This window comes from Myxocyprinus asiaticus, chromosome 13 (assembly GCF_019703515.2).
Source record: "Myxocyprinus asiaticus isolate MX2 ecotype Aquarium Trade chromosome 13, UBuf_Myxa_2, whole genome shotgun sequence".
NCBI classification, from domain to species: Eukaryota; Metazoa; Chordata; class Actinopteri; order Cypriniformes; family Catostomidae; genus Myxocyprinus; species Myxocyprinus asiaticus.
In genome coordinates, this window is record NC_059356.1 from 50,840,397 (window position 1) to 50,868,380 (window position 27,984).

At 31.0% G+C, this 27,984-nt stretch overlaps 1 protein-coding gene and 1 long non-coding RNA gene across 3 annotated transcripts; both read right to left on the reverse strand.

Annotated features, from left to right (window-relative positions):
• Nucleotides 1-53: 53 nt before the first annotated feature.
• On the reverse strand, nucleotides 54-27,943 carry fam234b (family with sequence similarity 234 member B). Of its 2 annotated transcripts, XM_051715110.1 has the most exons (13): nucleotides 27,815-27,943; nucleotides 6,840-7,259; nucleotides 6,654-6,770; nucleotides 6,099-6,287; nucleotides 5,688-5,803; nucleotides 5,280-5,430; nucleotides 5,032-5,167; nucleotides 2,577-2,774; nucleotides 1,772-1,850; nucleotides 1,530-1,691; nucleotides 1,332-1,440; nucleotides 927-1,135; nucleotides 54-802 (listed from the first exon to the last, which is right to left on the reverse strand). In XM_051715110.1, exons 1-13 carry the CDS (start codon nucleotides 27,933-27,935, stop codon nucleotides 800-802), a joined length of 2,010 nt encoding a protein of 669 aa, XP_051571070.1. In that variant the 5' UTR covers nucleotides 27,936-27,943; the 3' UTR covers nucleotides 54-799. The 2 variants fall into 2 exon arrangements, with proteins under 2 accessions (XP_051571070.1, XP_051571069.1); XM_051715109.1 differs by having other exon boundaries at nucleotides 54-1,135.
• Nucleotides 3,299-4,042, reverse strand: LOC127450769 (uncharacterized). Its single transcript, XR_007899029.1, has 3 exons — nucleotides 3,919-4,042; nucleotides 3,772-3,869; nucleotides 3,299-3,351 (listed from the first exon to the last, which is right to left on the reverse strand). It is a non-coding gene; the product is annotated as an uncharacterized LOC127450769 (long non-coding RNA).
• Nucleotides 27,944-27,984: the final 41 nt, after the last annotated feature.

Below are 27,984 nucleotides of genomic sequence, written 5' to 3' on the forward strand. Positions count from 1 at the left end.
CTGTCCTGCTTTCCTGATAATAAAATAATTTAAACTCAAATCAATGTTTCATGTGCATTTATTTATTTATTTGGCAAGTCATCTTGTAATAAGCTGGAAAATGAGAAGTCAGACGTTCATTAATTACAGAATAAACCAACAGAAATCAGTCAGACCAAAACGTTTACATGCCATTTTAAAAAGACAAATTATTGGTCTTAAATTTTACTTTAAAAGTGCACGTAAACACTACTATAACAGATTTAACAGAGATCTCATTTATTATTTTCATCTCAGCACACAAATATTGAACATCCAGTATTTCAGTGTTAAGTGGAACGAAGTGTTTATTGTTCAGTGTATTTACATCCGTATTTCAGTCACTTATGCATCAAACACACAACATGTCCATTTCACTTCTATAAATACTGTACAGTGTGAAAGATATCTACAACAAACCCAATGTGTAAAGCTGAAAAACTCACTGTACTGGCCAGAGTGAGAATTAAAATCACAGAACAAGAGTCCCGCACATGTTCATGGAGTTCCTTTGTCTCAGACTTCTAATATCAAGTTTAAATTAAGTTAAAGTTCAAATAGATCAAGTATATACACATATTCCTTCAGTCATATTGAAGTCTTACTGGCCTATTTCTGGGAAAATGAACCTTCATGAACAGAAACAAAAGACATGCATTCAACTTTCAGGAACACAAAATCCACATGAGACTTCCGGCAGCAGCGGCAGGAATGAGGACGTGTCGGCACACGGAGAGGATCCCACAGGAAACAGACGTGTTCAGGTATGAGCGGGACAAACTCACTGCAGAGACAAACACACAACAGCGGCTACATGAACGCAACTCAAAACTGTATGATTTCAGTGACGTGTCCAGAAGTCTCCTTTTGATTTCCTTTCTGGCCCAGCTTGGCATGTTTTCTCAGACCTGTTTAAAGGACAAGCGTCTGAAGAACTTGTTGATGTGGAAAGCGCCGACATCTCTGCTCACGTCTCCCAGCTGGACGATCTGACCGGCCGCAATCGCTGCTTTCATACTGAAACTCTTGAGCAGTCGATTTCCAAGTCCCAGACTGGACGTGGGCCGAGATGACACACTGATGTAAGACGCGTCTTTCTGCTGCGACTGATAACTCACTGACACACAGACAGACACAGACAGACAGACAGACAGACAGACGGACGGTGAGAACAAGTGTGCTTTAATTCAGAATAATGCGCTTCAATTAACACACGTTACCAACACAAAACTAGTCAAAAGCAACTAACGTTGTACTAACGTTGTAAGGTAATGAGTTTAACACTAACAATCCCCCAACACTGATGGTGTCACCTGTTGCCGTGAGAACGGTGTCTGTGGTGCTGCTCAGCTGCAGGAGGATTGTGGGATAGTACGGATGAAGCAGGAAGAGTTTGCGCTGAACCGGTTCGGCTGCGGCCGCCTGTGGAAACACAATCGCACTCACTTCAGCTTCAGCTCTTCACTGAACACAGTAATTCATCATGTCACATCAGCAGAATGCTCTGTTGCCTTGGTAACGTTCTGCGATTGTGTGAGTGGATCTCCCGCCCAGAACAGGAACACCGATTGGCCGGATGTGGTCAGAACGGATGAGTCCTCCACTGCCAGACGAGGACACACAAACTCCGCCTCCCATAAGCTCCGCCCCTGAGTGCCGTCAATGATCTGCACCTGTGATGGACAACGACTGTAAGCGCTGACTCAACTCACTGCATCATGTGATTGTGTTAATGAGATGTTAATATTCACACCTTCCTGATGCCATTGGCAGACTGATCAATGAGCACATCAGGAACACCATCATCATTAAAGTGACCCGACACCGGACGACTGTAAACACACAGAAAAAAGACATTTGTGGAGTGGCGTTTGCAAATCTCTGCCATGATGTTAAGGTGATGTAGGTGGTTGCCTGCTATGTGATTGCTAGGGTGTTTTGGGTGGTTGTGATGGTGTTGCTATGTGGCTGCTAGTGTGTTTGGCATCTGGCTATGTGGTTGCTTGGGTGTTTTAGATGGCTACCATGTTGTTACTATGTGGTTGCTAGGGTGTTTGACATAATTTTTTGCATGTTGTGATGTGGTTACTAAGGTCTTTTAGGTGGTTGCCATGGTGTTTCTATAGTGGTTGCTAGGGTGTTTTGGGCGGTTTTCATTTGTCTATGTGGTTGTTAGGGTGTTTTGGGCAGTTATCATGTGGCTATGTGGTTGCTAGGGTGTTTGGCATGGTTTTTAGCATGTTGCTATGTGGCTGAGTGTTTTGGGTGGTTGCCATGGTTATGCTATGTGGTTGCTTGGGTGTTTTAGATGGCTACCATGTTGTTGCTATGTGGTTGCTAGGGTGTTTGACATGATCTTTGCATGTTGCGATGTGGTTACTAAGGTCTTTTAGGTGATTGCCATAGTGTGGCTATGTGGGTTTTAGGGTGTTTTGAGCAACTGTCATGGTGTTGCTATGTGGTAACTAGGGTGTTTTGGGCAGTTACCATGGTGTTGCTTTGTGGTTGCTAGGGAGTCTTGGACTGTTGGCATGATTTTTTACATGGCACACACACACCTGTGTATTGAAGTGAGGCTGAGCGTCCATGCAGCATGTGTGTCACTCTGTTTCAGTACAGACAGTCTGCTGTTTACTCCACACACCAGGATCCAATCACTGCGACTCGCGTTCAGCACCGACACAGTGTCTAGATTATTGTGATTATGACACAAACCAGCAACAAGAGGAAGCAAGAACTCCACCTGCTCTGCGCCACTGACAGACAGACACACAGACAGACAGAAGGGTTTCAGCAACAGTACACAGCTGTTGTCACTGTGTCAATCATCATGAGTTCTGGAGCGTTCACACCCAGAATGATCATCGAAGGGATTCACTCCTGTATTTACATGCAGTTAGTACTCTGAATGTGTAGTCTGAGTGTGTGTTGTAGTTGTGTGTGTTGTCACCTGCTGATGTGTATGAGTGTTGTGTTGTAGTTTGAGTGTGTGTTGCAGTTGTGTGTGTTGTCACCTGCTGATGTGTATGAGTGTTGTGATGTAGTTTGAATGTGTGTTGTCACCTGCTGATGTGTATGAGTGTTGTGTTGTAGTTTGAGTGTGTGTTGCAGTTGTGTGTTGTCACCTGCTGATGTGTATGAGTGTTGTGTTGTAGTTTGAGTGTGTGTTGCAGTTGTGTGTGTCACCTGCTGATGTGTATGAGTGTTGTGTTGTAGTTTGAGTGTGTATTGTCACCTGCTGATGTGTATGAGTGTTGTGTTGTAGTTTAAATGTGTGTTGTCACCTGCTGATGTGTATGAGTGTTGTGTTGTAGTTTGAGTGTGTATTGTCACCTGCTGATGTGTATGAGTGTTGTGTTGTAGTTTAAATGTGTGTTGTCACCTGCTGATGTGTATGAGTGTTGTGTTGTAGTTTGAATGTGTGTTGTCACCTGCTGATGCGTATGAGTGTTGTGTTGTAGTCTGAGTGTGTGTTGTCACCTGCTGATGTGTATGAGTGTTGTGTTGTAGTTTAAATGTGTGTTGTCACCTGCTGATGTGTATGAGTGTTGTGTTGTAGTCTGAATGTGTGTTGTCACCTGCTGATGTGTATGAGTGTTGTGTTGTAGTCTGAGTGTGTGTTGTCACCTGCTGATGTGTATGAGTGTTGTGTTGTAGTTTGAATGTGTGTTGCAGTTGTGTGTGTTGTCACCTGCTGATGTGTATGAGTGTTGTGTTGTAGTCTGAGTGTGTGTTGCAGTTGTGTGTTGTCACCTGCTGATGTGTATGAGTGTTGTGTTGTAGTTTAAATGTGTGTTGTCACCTGCTGATGTGTATGAGTGTTGTGTTGTAGTTTGAGTGTGTATTGTCACCTGCTGATGTGTATGAGTGTTGTGTTGTAGTTTAAATGTGTGTTGTCACCTGCTGATGTGTATGAGTGTTGTGTTGTAGTTTAAATGTGTGTTGTCACCTGCTGATGTGTATGAGTGTTGTGTTGTAGTTTGAGTGTGTATTGTCACCTGCTGATGTGTATGAGTGTTGTGTTGTAGTTTAAATGTGTGTTGTCACCTGCTGATGTGTATGAGTGTTGTGTTGTAGTTTGAATGTGTGTTGTCACCTGCTGATGCGTATGAGTGTTGTGTTGTAGTCTGAGTGTGTGTTGTCACCTGCTGATGTGTATGAGTGTTGTGTTGTAGTTTAAATGTGTGTTGTCACCTGCTGATGTGTATGAGTGTTGTGTTGTAGTCTGAATGTGTGTTGTCACCTGCTGATGTGTATGAGTGTTGTGTTGTAGTCTGAGTGTGTGTTGTCACCTGCTGATGTGTATGAGTGTTGTGTTGTAGTTTGAATGTGTGTTGTCACCTGCTGATGCGTATGAGTGTTGTGTTGTAGTTTGAGTGTGTGTTGTCACCTGCTGATGCGTATGAGTGTTGTGTTGTAGTTTGAATGTGTGTTGTCACCTGCTGATGCGTATGAGTGTTGTGTTGTAGTCTGAGTGTGTGTTGTAGTTGTGTGTGTTGTCACCTGCTGGTGTGTATGAGTGTTGTGTTGTAGTTTGAGTGTGTGTTGCAGTTGTGTGTGTTGTCACCTGCTGATGTGTATGAGTGTTGTGTTGTAGTCTGAGTGTGTGTTGCAGTTGTGTGTGTTGTCACCTGCTGATGTGTATGAGTGTTGTGTTGTAGTTTGAGTGTGTGTTGCAGTTGTGTGTGTTGTCACCTGCTGATGTGTATGAGTGTTGTGTTGTAGTTTGAGTGTGTGTTGCAGTTGTGTGTGTTGTCACCTGCTGATGTGTATGAGTGTTGTGTTGTAGTTTGAGTGTGTATTGCAGTTGAGTGTGTGTTGTCACCTGCTGATGTGTATGAGTGTTGTGATGTAGTTTGAATGTGTGTTGCAGTTGTGTGTTGTCACCTGCTGATGTGTATGAGTGTTGTGTTGTAGTTTGAATGTGTGTTGCAGTTGTGTGTTGTCACCTGCTGATGTGTATGAGTGTTGTGTTGTAGTTTGAGTGTGTGTTGCAGTTGTGTGTGTTGTCACCTGCTGATGTGTATGAGTGTTGTGTTGTTCTTTCTTAGTCGTTCCCAGTTGGGGTCCTTCAGTCGGACTCTAGACGAGGCTGTCCTGCCAGTGGCCTGACTATAAATATAACTGAGAGACACGGCCTCCACAGTGCCTGCACACACACACGCACACACACACACACACACACACACACACACACTAATTCAAACCTGATGCAGCATTTGTAAACTGAACCTATGAAGTAATAAAAGCGTGACACTCACCCAGTCCAAACAGGATGTAATACGCTCCAGTCGCCGTCTCGTGCAGCAGCGGACCAATCAGCTTCCCCTGTGCAGTGAGGTTAAAGTTCACCGGCCGGCCAATCAGAGCTCCAGACCTCCCCGAGATCAAGACGAGAGCGAGATCAGACACCTGCAGAGATCATCAGTGACAGTAATTCTTGAATTACTAAAAACCGTTCATGTCGACATTATGACAGTAGTGACGTCATGTAAAGACTAAAATCTCTTAATTACAGTCAGTGTTTCTGAATTCTTTAATGTTTTGCAGGAGAATTCGAGCTGAATGAAAGTCAAGTATCTTCCTGTCACTGACAACAAACCTGTTGCCATAGAAACAGATAATCTGTGAGTGTGAGCAGGTGAAGGTCAGAGGTCAGTGTGTATGACCTGGTCAGCTGGTAGTGTTGTGATCAGTAGTTCTGGAAATGCGTCTCCCTGCAGATCCGGCAGCAGAACAGCATGAGACTCCACGTTACCCACAGCTGCGGTCCAGAACGTCCTGCCTGTAACACACACAGCTTTCTGAATACGCCCCCTGTCTGCCGTTGGTCAAACAAAGAGACAGTCTAGGATGCAGTGTTTACAGTTTTCAAGTAAAGGAATCTATGAATAATAAAATATAATGCAAGTGAATGGTGACCAGAACTTTGAAGCTCCAAAAATCACATAAAGGCAGCATAAAAGTAATCCATAAAACTCCAGTGGTTTAATCCATGTCTTCTGAAGTCCTTTTTTCCTCTAAATGAAGCACCGAACACAAGATGAATGTCACTGGATCAGTGTGTGTGTGTGTTTGACCTGTAGATGCATTAACACTGATGATGTGACTGGAGCTGATCAGGATGCAAGCAGACGTCTCCAGTTCCCTGTAGTGAGGATCAGCACTTCCTGTCTGTAGTCCACACTGCAGTGAGATGAGCGGTTCTCTGAGCACCCGCCTCCACAACACCTGCCCACTGATGCCACTCACTGCCATCACACTGTATTCTACACACACACACACATGGTCAAGTCAGAAGAGTCACAGATGTTAATATTTTCATATAAAGTCCGAAACGCACTCAACGCAAGTACATGCGCGCAGATGTGAGCGCTTGGCTAACGCGCAGTCCGGTTATGTTATTGCGTTACAGTGCTGTTAACAAACCTCAGTCCTCAAGGGGGCGACAGAGTTCCCTTCAAACGTCAGTGCCGTTAAACTGGATGTGTTTTTATTATGGTGAGTTGATATAAATATTTTGACCTGATTTTGTCTGTCATTATGACTGTTGTGTGATGTCACTTTTAAAATCATCACTTTTGATTGGCCAGGCACTGATTGTTCTGGTCACGTGTTCTCTGTCGTGCGCTCACCTTTACTCTGAGAGCTCATTGGCTGACTGTCATTGGAGATGTTCGTGACACCAATCAAAACGTCGTCCAGTCCGTCTCCATCAACATCCCACAATGCAACAGGAGGTGATGTCACACCTGAGAGGAAGAGCACATTTAGAAGCTGGTCGATCAGTGAGATTATTTATGTGTTTGAGTGTCACTCACCGCCCACATCTCCGAGCTCTGTCTCCCACCGCGGTGTGTTGTGTAACGCCCCCTGCGGGCAAGGAATGAGAAATGCACACAGCAGCACCAGCACGGCAGCGCAGCTCAGCGGCAGCAGGAATGCAGCAGTCTGCACCGCCCCTCGCACACGCACCGCCTTCTCCTCAGAGTCTCCGCCCTGGCCCCGCCCTAACCCCGTCCCCTCTGGCTCAAGCCCCACCCTCTCTCTCTGGGGCTGCTGGCCCTGAACTCTCCACTCATCTTCATCAAACTCCTCTTCATCCACACACTGACGGCCCCTCAGCTCCGGACTCAGACCGTTACGAGGATAATTGAGAACCAGATCATCTTCTTCGATTTCGTCTTCACTGTCGGCCTGCGTCAGAGGATCATACTCGCCCAGATCTGTACCCTTCTTACCTACTCAAACACACACAAACACAGAGTTCTATAAACACTTAGTAAACAAAAACAAACTGAGACTAATCTTAGTGTATGAGCGACATTGTTTGATTCACCAACAAAACTCATTTTAATGGTCAGTTCAGGAAGAAATCGCTCCTTTTCACAGTGTAGCCATTTGAGAAAATGATTAAAGAACCATGAAAAAAACTATTGTGGTTATATTATGCTACTTTGACTTGTACTATGTTATTGATTGATTAACATATTCATATACTATAGCACTACAAAGCCTCAAAGAATACCATGATATTAACATAGTGTCTACAAAACATGATATTAACATAGTTTCTATAAAATATTATATTAAAATGGTGTCTATAAAACATCATATTAACATGGTAAGTGTCTATAAAATATTATATTAACATAGTGTATATAAAATATGATATTAACATAATGACTATAAAATATATTAACATAGTGTCTATAAAATATTATACTAAAATGGTGTCTATAAAACATGATATTAACATAGTAAGTGTCTATAAAATATATTAACATGGTACGTGTCTATAAAACATGATATTAACATGGTAGGTGTCTATAAAATATATTAACATGGTAGGTGTCTATAAAATATATTAACATGGTAGGTGTCTATAAATCATGATATTAACATAGTAAGTGTCTACAAAATATGATATTAACATAGTGTCTTTAAAATATGATATTAACATAGTAAGTGACTATAAAATATATTAACATGGTAGATGTCTATAAAACGTGATATTAATGGTACGTGTCTATAAAACAGGATATTAACATAGTAAGTGTCTATAAAATATGATATTAACATGGTAGGTGTCTATAAAACATGATATTAACATAGTAAGTGTCTATAAAATATGATATTAACATGGTAGGAGTCTATAAAACGTGATATTAATGGTACGTGTCTATAAAACATGATATTAACATAGTAAGTGTCTATAAAATATGCTATTAACATGGTAGATGTCTATAAAATATGATATTAATGGTAGGTGTCTATAAAATATGATATTAACATGGTAGATGTCTATAAAATATGATATTAATGGTAGGTGTCTATAAAATATGATAATAACATGGTAGATGTCTATAAAACATGATATTAACATGGTAGGTGTCTATAAAACATGATATTAACATGGTAGGTGTCTATAAAATATATTAACATGGTAGGTGTCTATAAAACATGATATTAACATAGTAAGTGTCTATAAAATATGATATTAACATGGTAGGTGTCTATAAAACGTGATATTAATGGTACGTGTCTATAAAACATGATATTAACATAGTAAGTGTCTATAAAATATATTAACATGGTAGATGTCTATAAAACGTGATATTAACATAGTAAGTGTCTATAAAATATGATATTAACATGGTAGGTGTCTATAAAACGTGATATTAATGGTACGTGTCTATAAATCATGATATTAACATAGTAAGTGTCTATAAAATATGATATTAACATGGTAGATGTCTATAAAACGTGATATTAATGGTACGTGTCTATAAAACATGATATTAACATAGTAAGTGTCTATAAAATATATTAACATGGTAGATGTCTATAAAACGTGATATTAATGGTACGTGTCTATAAATCATGATATTAACATAGTAAGTGTCTATAAAATATGATATTAACATGGAAGGTGTCTATAAAACATGATATTAACATAGTAAGTGTCTATAAAATATGATATTAACATGGTAGATGTCTATAAAACGTGATATTAATGGTACGTGTCTATAAAACATGATATTAACATAGTAAGTGTCTATAAAATATGCTATTAACATGGTAGATGTCTATAAAATATGATATTAATGGTAGGTGTCTATAAAATATGATATTAACATGGTAGATGTCTATAAAATATGATATTAATGGTAGGTGTCTATAAAATATGATAATAACATGGTAGATGTCTATAAAACATGATATTAACATGGTAGGTGTCTATAAAACATGATATTAACATGGTAGGTGTCTATAAAATATATTAACATGGTAGGTGTCTATAAAACATGATATTAACATAGTAAGTGTCTATAAAATATGATATTAACATGGTAGGTGTCTATAAAACGTGATATTAATGGTACGTGTCTATAAAACATGATATTAACATAGTAAGTGTCTATAAAATATATTAACATGGTAGATGTCTATAAAACGTGATATTAACATAGTAAGTGTCTATAAAATATGATATTAACATGGTAGGTGTCTATAAAACGTGATATTAATGGTACGTGTCTATAAATCATGATATTAACATAGTAAGTGTCTATAAAATATGATATTAACATGGTAGATGTCTATAAAACGTGATATTAATGGTACGTGTCTATAAAACATGATATTAACATAGTAAGTGTCTATAAAATATATTAACATGGTAGATGTCTATAAAACGTGATATTAATGGTACGTGTCTATAAATCATGATATTAACATAGTAAGTGTCTATAAAATATGATATTAACATGGAAGGTGTCTATAAAACATGATATTAACATAGTAAGTGTCTATAAAATATGATATTAACATGGTAGATGTCTATAAAACGTGATATTAATGGTACGTGTCTATAAAACATGATATTAACATAGTAAGTGTCTATAAAATATATTAACATGATAGATGTCTATAAAACGTGATATTAATGGTACGTGTCTATAAATCATGATATTAAAATAGTAAGTGTCTATAAAATATATTAACATGGTAGGTGTCTATAAATCATGATATTAACATAGTAAGTGTCTATAAAATATGATATTAACATGGTAGGTGTCTATAAAACGTGATATTAATGGTACGTGTCTATAAAACATGATATTAACATAGTAAGTGTCTATAAAATATATTAACATGGTAGGTGTCTATAAAACGTGATATTAATGGTACGTGTCTATAAAACATGATATTAACATAGTAAGTGTCTATAAAATATATTAACATGGTAGGTGTCTATAAAACGTGATATTAATGGTACGTGTCTATAAAACATGATATTAACATAGTAAGTGTCTATAAAATATATTAACATGGTAGATGTCTATAAAACGTGATATTAATGGTACGTGTCTATAAATCATGATATTAACATAGTAAGTGTCTATAAAATATGATATTAACATGGTAGATGTCTATAAAACGTGATATTAATGGTACGTGTCTATAAAACAGGATATTAACATAGTAAGTGTCTATAAAATATATTAACATGGTAGATGTCTATAAAACGTGATATTAATGGTATGTGTCTATAAATCATGATATTAACATAGTAAGTGTCTATAAAATATGATATTAACATGGTAGGTGTCTATAAAACGTGATATTAATGGTACGTGTCTATAAAACATGATATTAACATAGTAAGTGTCTATAAAATATATTAACATGGTAGGTGTCTATAAATCATGATATTAACATAGTAAGTGTCTATAAAACATGATATTAACATGGTACGTGTCTATAAAACATGATATTAACATAGTAAGTGTCTATAAAATATATTAACATAGTAGGTGTCTATAAATCATGATATTAACATAGTAAGTGTCTATAAAATATGATATTAACATGGTAGGTGTCTATAAAACGTGATATTAATGGTACGTGTCTATAAAACATGATATTAACATAGTAAGTGTCTATAAAATATGATATTAACATGGTAGATGTCTATAAAACGTGATATTAATGGTACGTGTCTATAAATCATGATATTAACATAGTAAGTGTCTACAAAATATGATATTAACATGGTAGATGTCTATAAAACGTGATATTAATGGTACGTGTCTATAAAACATGATATTAACATAGTAAGTGTCTATAAAATATATTAACATGGTAGATGTCTATAAAACGTGATATTAATGGTACGTGTCTATAAATCATGATATTAACATAGTAAGTGTCTACAAAATATGATATTAACATGGTAGATGTCTATAAAACGTGATATTAATGGTACGTGTCTATAAAACATGATATTAACATAGTAAGTGTCTATAAAATATGATATTAACATGGTAGTTGTCTATAAAACATGATATTAACATAGTAAGTGTTTATAAAATAGGATATTACCATGGTAGGTGTCTATAAACTGTGATATTAATGGTACGTGTCTATAAAACATGATATTAACATAGTAAGTGACTATAAAATATATTAACATGGTAGGTGTCTATAAATCATGATATTAACATGGTAGGTGTCTATAAAATATGATATTAACATGGTAGGTGTCTATAAAATATGATATTAACATAGTGTCTTTAAAATATGATATTAACATGGTAGGTGTCTATAAAACATGATATTAACATAGTAAGTGTCTATAAAACATGATATTAACATGGTAGGTGTCTATAAAACATGATATTAATGGTAGATGTCTATAAAACATGATATTAACATGGTAGATGTCTATAAAACGTGATATTAATGGTACGTGTCTATAAAACATGATATTAACATAGTAAGTGTCTATAAAATATGATATTAACATGGTAGATGTCTATAAAACATGATATTAACATGGTAGATGTCTATAAAACGTGATATTAATGGTAGGTGTCTATAAATCATGATATTAACATAGTAAGTGTCTATAAAATATGATATTAACATGGTAGGTGTCTATAAAACATGATATTAACATAGTAAGTGTCTATAAAATATGATATTAACATGGTAGATGTCTATAAAACGTGATATTAATGGTAGGTGTCTATAAATCATGATATTAACATAGTAAGTGTCTATAAAATATGATATTAACATGGTAGGTGTCTATAAAACATGATATTAACATAGTAAGTGTCTATAAAATATGATATTAACATGGTAGATGTCTATAAAACGTGATATTAATGGTAGGTGTCTATAAATCATGATATTAACATAGTAAGTGTCTATAAAATATATTAACATGGTAGATGTCTATAAAACATGATATTAATGGTACGTGTCTATAAAACATGATATTAACATAGTAAGTGTCTATAAAATATATTAACATGGTAGATGTCTATAAAACGTGATATTAACATAGTAAGTGTCTATAAAATATGATATTAACATGGTAGGTGTCTATAAAACGTGATATTAATGGTAAGTGTCTATAAAACATGATATTAACATAGTAAGTGTCTATAAAATATGATATTAACATGGTAGGTGTCTATAAAACGTGATATTAACATAGTAAGTGTCTATAAAACGTGATATTAACATAGTAAGTGTCTATAAAATATATTAACATGGTAGGTGTCTATAAATCATGATATTAACATAGTAAGTGTCTATAAAACATGATATTAACATGGTACGTGTCTATAAAACATGATATTAACATAGTAAGTGTCTATAAAACATGATATTAACATGGTAGGTGTCTATAAAACATGATATTAATGGTAGATGTCTATAAAACATGATATTAACATAGTAAGTGTCTATAAAATATGATATTAACATGGTAGATGTCTATAAAACGTGATATTAATGGTACGTGTCTATAAAACATGATATTAACATAGTAAGTGTCTATAAAATATGATATTAACATGGTAGATGTCTATAAAACATGATATTAACATGGTAGATGTCTATAAAACGTGATATTAATGGTAGGTGTCTATAAATCATGATATTAACATAGTAAGTGTCTATAAAATATGATATTAACATGGTAGGTGTCTATAAAACGTGATATTAATGGTACGTGTCTATAAAACATGATATTAACATAGTAAGTGTCTATAAAATATATTAACATGGTAGATGTCTATAAAACGTGATATTAATGGTACGTGTCTATAAATCATGATATTAACATAGTAAGTGTCTATAAAATATGATATTAACATGGTAGGTGTCTATAAAACATGATATTAACATAGTAAGTGTCTATAAAATATGATATTAACATGGTAGGTGTCTATAAAACGTGATATTAATGGTAAGTGTCTATAAAACATGATATTAACATAGTAAGTGTCTATAAAATATGATATTAACATGGTAGGTGTCTATAAAACGTGATATTAACATAGTAAGTGTCTATAAAACGTGATATTAACATAGTAAGTGTCTATAAAATATATTAACATGGTAGGTGTCTATAAATCATGATATTAACATAGTAAGTGTCTATAAAACATGATATTAACATGGTACGTGTCTATAAAACATGATATTAACATAGTAAGTGTCTATAAAATATATTAACATGGTAGGTGTCTATAAATCATGATATTAACATAGTAAGTGTCTATAAAACATGATATTAACATGGTACGTGTCTATAAAACATGATATTAACATAGTAAGTGTCTATAAAATATATTAACATGGTAGATGTCTATAAAACGTGATATTAATGGTATGTGTCTATAAATCATGATATTAACATAGTAAGTGTCTATAAAATATGATATTAACATGGTAGGTGTCTATAAAACGTGATATTAACATAGTAAGTGTCTATAAAATATGATATTAACATGGTAGGTGTCTATAAAACATGATATTAATGGTACGTGTCTATAAAACATGATATTAACATAGTAAGTGTCTATAAAATATATTAACATGGTAGATGTCTATAAAACGTGATATTAATGGTACGTGTCTATAAATCATGATATTAACATAGTAAGTGTCTATAAAATATATTAACATGGTAGATGTCTATAAAACGTGATATTAACATAGTAAGTGTCTATAAAATATGATATTAACATGGTAGGTGTCTATAAAACGTGATATTAATGGTACGTGTCTATAAATCATGATATTAACATAGTAAGTGTCTATAAAATATGATATTAACATGGTAGGTGTCTATAAAACATGATATTAACATAGTGTCTATAAAATATGATATTAACATAGTGTCTTTAAAATATATTAACATGGTAGGTGTCTATAAAACTTGATATTAATGGTAGGTGTCTATAAAACATGATATTAACATGGTAGATGTCTATAAAACGTGATATTAATGGTACGTGTCTATAAAACATGATATTAACATAGTAAGTGTCTATAAAATATGATATTAACATGGTAGGTGTCTATAAAACGTGATATTAACATAGTAAGTGTCTATAAAATATGATATTAACATGGTAGGTGTCTATAAAACGTGATATTAATGGTACGTGTCTATAAAACATGATATTAACATAGTAAGTGTCTATAAAATATGATATTAACATGGTAGGTGTCTATAAAACGTGATATTAATGGTACGTGTCTATAAAACATGATATTAACATAGTAAGTGTCTATAAAATATATTAACATGGTAGATGTCTATAAAACGTGATATTAATGGTACGTGTCTATAAATCATGATATTAACATAGTAAGTGTCTATAAAATATGATATTAACATGGTAGGTGTCTATAAAACGTGATATTAATGGTAGGTGTCTATAAAACATGATATTAACATAGTAAGTGTCTATAAAATATATTAACATGGTAGATGTCTATAAAACGTGATATTAATGGTACGTGTCTATAAATCATGAAATTAACATAGTAAGTGTCTATAAAATATGATATTAACATGGTAGGTGTCTATAAAACATGATATTAACATAGTAAGTGTCTATAAAATATGATATTAACATGGTAGATGTCTATAAAACGTGATATTAATGGTACGTGTCTATAAAACATGATATTAACATAGTAAGTGTCTATAAAATATGATATTAACATGGTAGGTGTCTATAAAACGTGATATTAATGGTACGTGTCTATAAAACATGATATTAACATAGTAAGTGTCTATAAAAATGATATTAACATGGTAGATGTCTATAAAACGTGATATTAATGGTACGTGTCTATAAATCATGATATTAACATAGTAAGTGTCTATAAAATATATTAACATGGTAGATGTCTATAAAACGTGATATTAACATAGTAAGTGTCTATAAAACGTGATATTAACATAGTAAGTGTCTATAAAACGTGATATTAATGGTACGTGTCTATAAAACATGATATTAACATAGTAAGTGTCTATAAAATATGATATTAACATGGTAGATGTCTATAAAACGTGATATTAATGGTACGTGTCTATAAAACATGATATTAACATAGTAAGTGTCTATAAAATATGATATTAACATGGTAGGTGTCTATAAAACATGATATTAACATAGTAAGTGTCTATAAAATATGATATTAACATGGTAGATGTCTATAAAACGTGATATTAATGGTACGTGTCTATAAAACATGATATTAACATAGTAAGTGTCTATAAAACATGATATTAACATGGTAGATGTCTATAAAACATGATATTAATGGTACGTGTCTATAAAACATGATATTAACATAGTAAGTGTCTATAAAATATGATATTAACATGGTAGGTGTCTATAAAACGTGATATTAATGGTAGGTGTCTATAAAACATGATATTAACATAGTAAGTGTCTATAAAACATGATATTAACATGGTAGATGTCTATAAAACGTGATATTAATGGTACGTGTCTATAAATCATGATATTAACATAGTAAGTGTCTATAAAATATGATATTAACATGGTAGGTGTCTATAAAACATGATATTAACATAGTAAGTGTCTATAAAATATGATATTAACATGGTAGGTGTCTATAAAACGTGATATTAATGGTACGTGTCTATAAAACATGATATTAACATAGTAAGTGTCTATAAAATATGATATTAACATGGTAGGTGTCTATAAAACGTGATATTAATGGTACGTGTCTATAAAACATGATATTAACATAGTAAGTGTCTATAAAATATATTAACATGGTAGATGTCTATAAAACGTGATATTAATGGTACGTGTCTATAAATCATGATATTAACATAGTAAGTGTCTATAAAATATGATATTAACATGGTAGATGTCTATAAAACGTGATATTAATGGTAGGTGTCTATAAAACATGATATTAACATGGTAGATGTCTATAAAACGTGATATTAATGGTACGTGTCTATAAAACATGATATTAACATAGTAAGTGTCTATAAAATATGATATTAACATGGTAGGTGTCTATAAAACATGATATTAACATAGTAAGTGTCTATAAAATATGATATTAACATGGTAGGTGTCTATAAAACGTGATATTAATGGTACGTGTCTATAAAACATGATATTAACATAGTAAGTGTCTATAAAATATGATATTAACATGGTAGATGTCTATAAAACGTGATATTAATGGTACGTGTCTATAAAACATGATATTAACATAGTAAGTGTCTATAAAATATATTAACATGGTAGATGTCTATAAAACGTGATATTAATGGTACGTGTCTATAAATCATGATATTAACATAGTAAGTGTCTATAAAATATGATATTAACATGGTAGGTGTCTATAAAACGTGATATTAATGGTAGGTGTCTATAAAACGTGATATTAACATAGTAAGTGTCTATAAAATATGATATTAACATGGTAGATGTCTATAAAACGTGATATTAATGGTACGTGTCTATAAATCATGATATTAACATAGTAAGTGTCTATAAAATATGATATTAACATGGTAGGTGTCTATAAAACATGATATTAACATAGTAAGTGTCTATAAAATATGATATTAACATGGTAGGTGTCTATAAAACGTGATATTAATGGTACGTGTCTATAAAACATGATATTAACATAGTAAGTGTCTATAAAATATGATATTAACATGGTAGGTGTCTATAAAACGTGATATTAATGGTACGTGTCTATAAAACATGATATTAACATAGTAAGTGTCTATAAAATATGATATTAACATGGTAGATGTCTATAAAACATGATATTAACATGGTAGATGTCTATAAAACGTGATATTAACATAGTAAGTGTCTATAAAATATGATATTAACATGGTAGGTGTCTATAAAACATGATATTAACATAGTAAGTGTCTATAAAACATGATATTAACATAGTAAGTGTCTATAAAATATGATATTAACATGGTAGGTGTCTATAAAACGTGATATTAATGGTACGTGTCTATAAAACATGATATTAACATAGTAAGTGTCTATAAAATATGATATTAACATGGTAGGTGTCTATAAAACATGATATTAACATAGTAAGTGTCTATAAAATATGATATTAACATGGTAGGTGTCTATAAAACGTGATCTTAATGGTACGTGTCTATAAAACATGATATTAACATAGTAAGTGTCTATAAAATATATTAACATGGTAGATGTCTATAAAACGTGATATTAATGGTACGTGTCTATAAATCATGATATTAACATAGTAAGTGTCTATAAAATATGATATTAACATGGTAGGTGTCTATAAAACGTGATATTAATGGTACGTGTCTATAAAACATGATATTAACATAGTAAGTGTCTATAAAATATATTAACATGGTAGATGTCTATAAAACGTGATATTAATGGTACGTGTCTATAAATCATGATATTAACATAGTAAGTGTCTATAAAATATGATATTAACATGGTAGGTGTCTATAAATCATGATATTAACATAGTAAGTGTCTATAAAATATGATATTAACATGGTAGGTGTCTATAAAACGTGATATTAATGGTACGTGTCTATAAAACATGATATTAACATAGTAAGTGTCTATAAAATATGATATTAACATGGTAGGTGTCTATAAAACGTGATATTAATGGTACGTGTCTATAAAACATGATATTAACATAGTAAGTGTCTATAAAATATATTAACATGGTAGATGTCTATAAAACGTGATATTAATGGTACGTGTCTATAAATCATGATATTAACATAGTAAGTGTCTATAAAATATGATATTAACATGGTAGATGTCTATAAAACGTGATATTAATGGTACGTGTCTATAAATCATGATATTAACATAGTAAGTGTCTATAAAATATGATATTAACATGGTAGGTGTCTATAAAACGTGATATTAACATAGTAAGTGTCTATAAAATATGATATTAACATGGTAGGTGTCTATAAAACGTGATATTAATGGTACGTGTCTATAAAACATGATATTAACATAGTAAGTGTCTATAAAATATGATATTAACATGGTAGGTGTCTATAAAACGTGATATTAATGGTACGTGTCTATAAAACATGATATTAACATAGTAAGTGTCTATAAAATATATTAACATGGTAGATGTCTATAAAACGTGATATTAATGGTACGTGTCTATAAATCATGATATTAACATAGTAAGTGTCTATAAAATATGATATTAACATGGTAGGTGTCTATAAAACGTGATATTAATGGTAGATGTCTATAAAACATGATATTAACATGGTAGGTGTCTATAAAACGTGATATTAATGGTACGTGTCTATAAAACATGATATTAACATAGTAAGTGTCTATAAAATATATTAACATGGTAGGTGTCTATAAATCATGATATTAACATACTAAGTGTCTATAAAATATGATATTAACATGGTAGGTGTCTATAAAACGTGATATTAATGGTACGTGTCTATAAAACATGATATTAACATAGTAAGTGTCTATAAAATATGATATTAACATGGTAGGTGTCTATAAAACGTGATATTAATGGTACGTGTCTATAAAACATGATATTAACATAGTAAGTGTCTATAAAACATGATATTAACATGGTAGGTGTCTATAAAACATGATATTAATGGTAGATGTCTATAAAACATGATATTAACATGGTAGATGTCTATAAAACGTGATATTAATGGTACGTGTCTATAAAACATGATATTAACATAGTAAGTGTCTATAAAATATGATATTAACATGGTAGATGTCTATAAAACATGATATTAACATGGTAGATGTCTATAAAACGTGATATTAATGGTAGGTGTCTATAAATCATGATATTAACATAGTAAGTGTCTATAAAATATGATATTAACATGGTAGGTGTCTATAAAACATGATATTAACATAGTAAGTGTCTATAAAATATGATATTAACATGGTAGATGTCTATAAAACGTGATATTAATGGTAGGTGTCTATAAATCATGATATTAACATAGTAAGTGTCTATAAAATATGATATTAACATGGTAGGTGTCTATAAAACGTGATATTAATGGTACGTGTCTATAAAACATGATATTAACATAGTAAGTGTCTATAAAATATATTAACATGGTAGATGTCTATAAAACGTGATATTAATGGTACGTGTCTATAAATCATGATATTAACATAGTAAGTGTCTATAAAATATGATATTAACATGGTAGGTGTCTATAAAACGTGATATTAATGGTACGTGTCTATAAAACATGATATTAACATAGTAAGTGTCTATAAAATGATATTAACATGGTAGATGTCTATAAAACGTGATATTAATGGTACGTGTCTATAAATCATGATATTAACATAGTAAGTGTCTATAAAATATGATATTAACATGGTAGGTGTCTATAAAACGTGATATTAACATAGTAAGTGTCTATAAAATATGATATTAACATGGTAGGTGTCTATAAAACGTGATATTAATGGTACGTGTCTATAAAACATGATATTAACATAGTAAGTGTCTATAAAATATGATATTAACATGGTAGGTGTCTATAAAACGTGATATTAATGGTACGTGTCTATAAAACATGATATTAACATAGTAAGTGTCTATAAAATATATTAACATGGTAGATGTCTATAAAACGTGATATTAATGGTACGTGTCTATAAATCATGATATTAACATAGTAAGTGTCTATAAAATATGATATTAACATGGTAGGTGTCTATAAAACGTGATATTAACATGGTAGATGTCTATAAAACGTGATATTAACATAGTAAGTGTCTATAAAACGTGATATTAATGGTACGTGTCTATAAAACATGATATTAACATAGTAAGTGTCTATAAAATATATTAACATGGTAGGTGTCTATAAATCATGATATTAACATAGTAAGTGTCTATAAAATATGATATTAACATGGTAGGTGTCTATAAACTGTGATATTAATGGTACGTGTCTATAAAATATGATATTAACATAGTAAGTGTTTATAAAATAGGATATTACCATGGTAGGTGTCTATAAAACGTGATATTAATGGTACGTGTCTATAAAACATGATATTAACATAGTAAGTGTCTATAAAACATGATATTAACATGGTAGGTGTCTATAAAACATGATATTAATGGTAGATGTCTATAAAACATGATATTAACATGGTAGATGTCTATAAAACGTGATATTAATGGTACGTGTCTATAAAACATGATATTAACATAGTAAGTGTCTATAAAATATGATATTAACATGGTAGATGTCTATAAAACATGATATTAACATGGTAGATGTCTATAAAACGTGATATTAATGGTACGTGTCTATAAATCATGATATTAACATAGTAAGTGTCTATAAAATATGATATTAACATGGTAGGTGTCTATAAAACGTGATATTAACATAGTAAGTGTCTATAAAATATGATATTAACATGGTAGGTGTCTATAAAACGTGATATTAATGGTACGTGTCTATAAAACATGATATTAACATAGTAAGTGTCTATAAAATATGATATTAACATGGTAGGTGTCTATAAAACGTGATATTAATGGTACGTGTCTATAAAACATGATATTAACATAGTAAGTGTCTATAAAATATGATATTAACATGGTAGGTGTCTATAAAACGTGATATTAATGGTACGTGTCTATAAAACATGATATTAACATAGTAGAGTGTCTATAAAACATGATATTAACATGGTAGGTGTCTATAAAACGTGATATTAACATGGTACGTGTCTATAAAACATGATATTAACATAGTAAGTGTCTATAAAACATGATATTAACATGGTAGATGTCTATAAAACGTGATATTAATGGTACGTGTCTATAAATCATGATATTAACATAGTAAGTGTCTATAAAATATGATATTAACATGGTAGGTGTCTATAAAACGTGATATTAATGGTAGATGTCTATAAAACATGATATTAACATGGTAGGTGTCTATAAAACGTGATATTAATGGTACGTGTCTATAAAACATGATATTAACATAGTAAGTGTCTATAAAATATGATATTAACATGGTAGGTGTCTATAAAATCATGATATTAACATAGTAAGTGTCTATAAAATATGATATTAACATGGTAGGTGTCTATAAAACGTGATATTAATGGTACGTGTCTATAAAACATGATATTAACATAGTAAGTGTCTATAAAATATGATATTAACATGGTAGGTGTCTATAAAACGTGATATTAATGGTACGTGTCTATAAAACATGATATTAACATAGTAAGTGTCTATAAAATATGATATTAACATGGTAGGTGTCTATAAAACAGTGATATTAACATGAGTACGAGTGTCTATAAAACATGATATTAACATGGTAGGTGTCTATAAAACGTGATCTTAATGGTACGTGTCTATAAAACATGATATTAACATAGTAAGTGTCTATAAAATATGATATTAACATGGTAGATGTCTATAAAACATGATATTAACATAGTAAGTGTCTATAAAACGTGATATTAATGGTACGTGTCTATAAAACATGATATTAACATAGTAAGTGTCTATAAAATATGATATTAACATGGTAGATGTCTATAAAACATGATATTAACATAGTAAGTGTCTATAAAATATGATATTAACATGGTAGATGTCTATAAAACATGATATTAACATGGTAGGTGTCTATAAAACGTGATATTAACATAGTAAGTGTCTATAAAATATGATATTAACATGGTAGGTGTCTATAAATCATGATATTAACATAGTAAGTGTCTATAAAATATGATATTAACATGGTAGGTGTCTATAAAACGTGATATTAATGGTACGTGTCTATAAAACATGATATTAACATAGTAAGTGTCTATAAAATATGATATTAACATGGTAGGTGTCTATAAAACGTGATATTAATGGTACGTGTCTATAAAACATGATATTAACATAGTAAGTGTCTATAAAACATGATATTAACATGGTAGGTGTCTATAAAACATGATATTAATGGTAGATGTCTATAAAACATGATATTAACATGGTAGGTGTCTATAAAACGTGATATTAATGGTACGTGTCTATAAAACATGATATTAACATAGTAAGTGTCTATAAAATATGATATTAACATGGTAGGTGTCTATAAAACATGATATTAACATGGTAGGTGTCTATAAAACGTGATATTAATGGTACGTGTCTATAAATCATGATATTAACATAGTAAGTGTCTATAAAATATGATATTAACATGGTAGGTGTCTATAAAACATGATATTAACATAGTAAGATGTCTATAAAATATGATATTAACATGGTAGGTGTCTATAAAACGTGATATTAATGGTACGTGTCTATAAAACATGATATTAACATAGTAAGTGTCTATAAAATGTGATATTAACATGGTAGGTGTCTATAAAACATGATATTAACATAGTAAGTGTCTATAAAATATGATATTAACATGGTAGGTGTCTATAAAACGTGATATTAATGGTACGTGTCTATAAAACATGATATTAACATAGTAAGTGTCTATAAAATATGATATTAACATGGTAGGTGTCTATAAAACGTGATCTTAATGGTACGTGTCTATAAAACATGATATTAACATAGTAAGTGTCTATAAAATATGATATTAACATGGTAGGTGTCTATAAAACGTGATATTAATGGTACGTGTCTATAAAACATGATATTAACATAGTAAGTGTCTATAAAATATATTAACATGGTAGATGTCTATAAAACGTGATATTAATGGTACGTGTCTATAAATCATGATATTAACATAGTAAGTGTCTATAAAATATGATATTAACATGGTAGGTGTCTATAAAACGTGATATTAATGGTAGGTGTCTATAAAACATGATATTAACATAGTAAGTGTCTATAAAATATATTAACATGGTAGATGTCTATAAAACGTGATATTAATGGTACGTGTCTATAAATCATGAAATTAACATAGTAAGTGTCTATAAAATATGATATTAACATGGTAGGTGTCTATAAAACGTGATATTAACATAGTAAGTGTCTATAAAATATGATATTAACATGGTAGGTGTCTATAAAACGTGATATTAATGGTACGTGTCTATAAAACATGATATTAACATAGTAAGTGTCTATAAAATATGATATTAACATGGTAGGTGTCTATAAAACGTGATATTAATGGTACGTGTCTATAAAACATGATATTAACATAGTAAGTGTCTATAAAATATATTAACATGGTAGATGTCTATAAAACGTGATATTAATGGTACGTGTCTATAAATCATGATATTAACATAGTAAGTGTCTATAAAATATGATATTAACATGGTAGGTGTCTATAAAACGTGATATTAATGGTAGATGTCTATAAAACATGATATTAACATGGTAGGTGTCTATAAAACGTGATATTAATGGTAGATGTCTATAAAATATGATATTAACATGGTAGATGTCTATAAAACGTGATATTAATGGTACGTGTCTATAAAACATGATATTAACATAGTAAGTGTCTATAAAATATATTAACATGGTAGGTGTCTATAAAACATGATATTAACATAGTAAGTGTCTATAAAATATATTAACATGGTAGATGTCTATAAAACGTGATATTAATGGTACGTGTCTATAAATCATGATATTAACATAGTAAGTGTCTATAAAATATGATATTAACATGGTAGGTGTCTATAAAACGTGATATTAATGGTACGTGTCTATAAATCATGATATTAACATAGTAAGTGTCTATAAAATATGATATTAACATGGTAGGTGTCTATAAAACGTGATATTAACATAGTAAGTGTCTATAAAATATGATATTAACATGGTAGATGTCTATAAAACGTGATATTAATGGTACGTGTCTATAAAACATGATATTAACATAGTAAGTGTCTATAAAATATGATATTAACATGGTAGATGTCTATAAAACGTGATATTAATGGTACGTGTCTATAAAACATGATATTAACATAGTAAGTGTCTATAAAATATATTAACATGGTAGGTGTCTATAAATCATGATATTAACATAGTAAGTGTCTATAAAATATGATATTAACATGGTAGGTGTCTATAAAACGTGATATTAATGGTAGATGTCTATAAAACATGATATTAACATGGTAGGTGTCTATAAAACGTGATATTAATGGTACGTGTCTATAAAACATGATATTAACATAGTAAGTGTCTATAAAATATATTAACATGGTAGGTGTCTATAAAACATGATATTAACATGGTAGGTGTCTATAAAACGTGATATTAATGGTACGTGTCTATAAAACATGATATTAACATAGTAAGTGTCTATAAAATATATTAACATGGTAGGTGTCTATAAAACATGATATTAACATAGTAAGTGACTATAAAGTATATTAACATGGTAGGTGTCTATAAAATATGATATTAACATAGTGTCTTTAAAATATGATATTAACAAGGTAGGTGTCTATAAAACTTGATATTAACATGGTAGGTGTCTATAAAACATGATATTAATGGTAGATGTCTATAAAACATGATATTAACATGGTAGATGTCTATAAAACGTGATATTAATGGTACGTGTCTATAAAATATGATATTAACATAGTAAGTGACTATAAAATATATTAACATGGTAGGTGTCTATAAATCATGATATTAACATATTGTCTATAAAACATGATATTAACATAGTAAGTGACTATAAAATATATTAACATGGTAGGTGTCTATAAAACGTGATATTAACATAGTAAGTGTCTATAAAATATGATATTAACATGGTAGGTGTCTATAAAACGTGATATTAATGGTACGTGTCTATAAAACATGATATTAACATAGTAAGTGTCTATAAAATATGATATTAACATGGTAGGTGTCTATAAAACGTGATATTAACATAGTAAGTGTCTATAAAATATGATATTAACATGGTAGATGTCTATAAAACGTGATATTAATGGTACGTGTCTATAAAACATGATATTAACATAGTAAGTGTCTATAAAATATGATATTAACATGGTAGATGTCTATAAAACGTGATATTAATGGTACGTGTCTATAAAACATGATATTAACATAGTAAGTGTCTATAAAATATATTAACATGGTAGGTGTCTATAAATCATGATATTAACATAGTAAGTGTCTATAAAATATGATATTAACATGGTAGGTGTCTATAAAACGTGATATTAATGGTAGATGTCTATAAAACATGATATTAACATGGTAGGTGTCTATAAAACGTGATATTAATGGTACGTGTCTATAAAACATGATATTAACATAGTAAGTGTCTATAAAATATATTAACATGGTAGGTGTCTATAAAACATGATATTAATGGTACGTGTCTATAAAACATGATATTAACATAGTAAGTGACTATAAAGTATATTAACATGGTAGGTGTCTATAAAATATGATATTAACATAGTGTCTTTAAAATATGATATTAACATGGTAGGTGTCTATAAAACTTGATATTAACATGGTAGGTGTCTATAAAACATGATATTAACATGGTAGATGTCTATAAAACGTGATATTAATGGTACGTGTCTATAAAATATGATATTAACATAGTAAGTGACTATAAAATATATTAACATGGTAGGTGTCTATAAATCATGATATTAACATATTGTCTATAAAACATGATATTAACATAGTAAGTGACTATAAAATATATTAACATGGTAGGTGTCTATAAAACGTGATATTAACATAGTAAGTGTCTATAAAATATGATATTAACATGGTAGGTGTCTATAAAACGTGATATTAATGGTAGATGTCTATAAAACATGATATTAACATGGTAGGTGTCTATAAAACGTGATATTAATGGTACGTGTCTATAAAACATGATATTAACATAGTAAGTGTCTATAAAATATATTAACATGGTAGGTGTCTATAAAACATGATATTAATGGTACGTGTCTATAAAACATGATATTAACATAGTAAGTGACTATAAAGTATATTAACATGGTAGGTGTCTATAAAATATGATATTAACATAGTGTCTTTAAAATATGATATTAACATGGTAGGTGTCTATAAAACTTGATATTAACATGGTAGGTGTCTATAAAACATGATATTAACATGGTAGATGTCTATAAAACGTGATATTAATGGTACGTGTCTATAAAATATGATATTAACATAGTAAGTGACTATAAAATATATTAACATGGTAGGTGTCTATAAATCATGATATTAACATATTGTCTATAAAACATGATATTAACATGGTAGGTGTCTATAAAATATGATATTAACATGGTAGGTGTCTATAAAATATGATATTAACATAGTGTCTTTAAAATATGATATTAACATGGTAGGTGTCTATAAAACATGATATTAACATAGTAAGTGTCTATAAAACATGATATTAACATAGTAAGTGTCTATAAAACATGATATTAACATGGTAGGTGTCTATAAAACATGATATTAATGGTAGATGTCTATAAAACATGATATTAACATGGTAGATGTCTATAAAACGTGATATTAATGGTACGTGTCTATAAAATATGATATTAACATAGTAAGTGACTATAAAATATATTAACATGGTAGGTGTCTATAAATCATGATATTAACATGGTAGGCGTCTATAAAATATGATATTAACATAGTGTCTTTAAAATATGATATTAACATGGTAGGTGTCTATAAAACATGATATTAACATAGTAAGTGTCTATAAAACATGATATTAACATGGTAGGTGTCTATAAAACATGATATTAACATAGTAAGTGTCTATAAATCATGATATTAACATAGTAAGTGTCTATAAAACATGATATTAATGGTACGTGTCTATAAAATAAGATATTAACATAGTGTCTGTAAAATACATTAACATGGTAGGTGTCTATAAAACATGATATTAACATGGTAGATGTCTATAAAATATGATATTAACATAGTGTCTGTAAAATACATTAATATGGTAGGTGTCTATAAAACTTGATATTAACATGGTATTTCCAGTTCCAGCAGCGTACTTGCCTGCACTAGTCTGCAATGCTGATTGTTATTCTATTGTTTATTTATAATATATTCATTATTGCCGTGCAGAGAGAGCATCGTTGTTTATAACAAGCGCGTTCTAGTCTTGACGCGTTGCGTCGCGCGGTCTATCTGTACATGCTCCATTTTAAACGTGGTTATTAGTATCAAACACTCAGATGAGTTGCAGAGTTTAAATGCTTTATATCGTTATAACAGCATGATAATAAATGAGCATCATTGACGTCACTAAACAAAACAACACGGCACGAGCACACGAGCTCTTCACTGCGGTCACATCTGGACCGTTTTATTGCTATAAATAATTTGATCGTTTATTTGCGATTAATGTTTGACTCACCCGGTAATTTTAGAGCGCGAGAGAGAGCCGCAGCCATTGAGTGCGATGATAACGGAGACGCGCGTGCTGCTACTGACGCTACACTCCGGAGCGCGTCAAACACCGATCTGAACAGATGCATCACGGGAAATGGAGTCTTCTTCTCCGTTACAGGCACCATGAAGATGAGG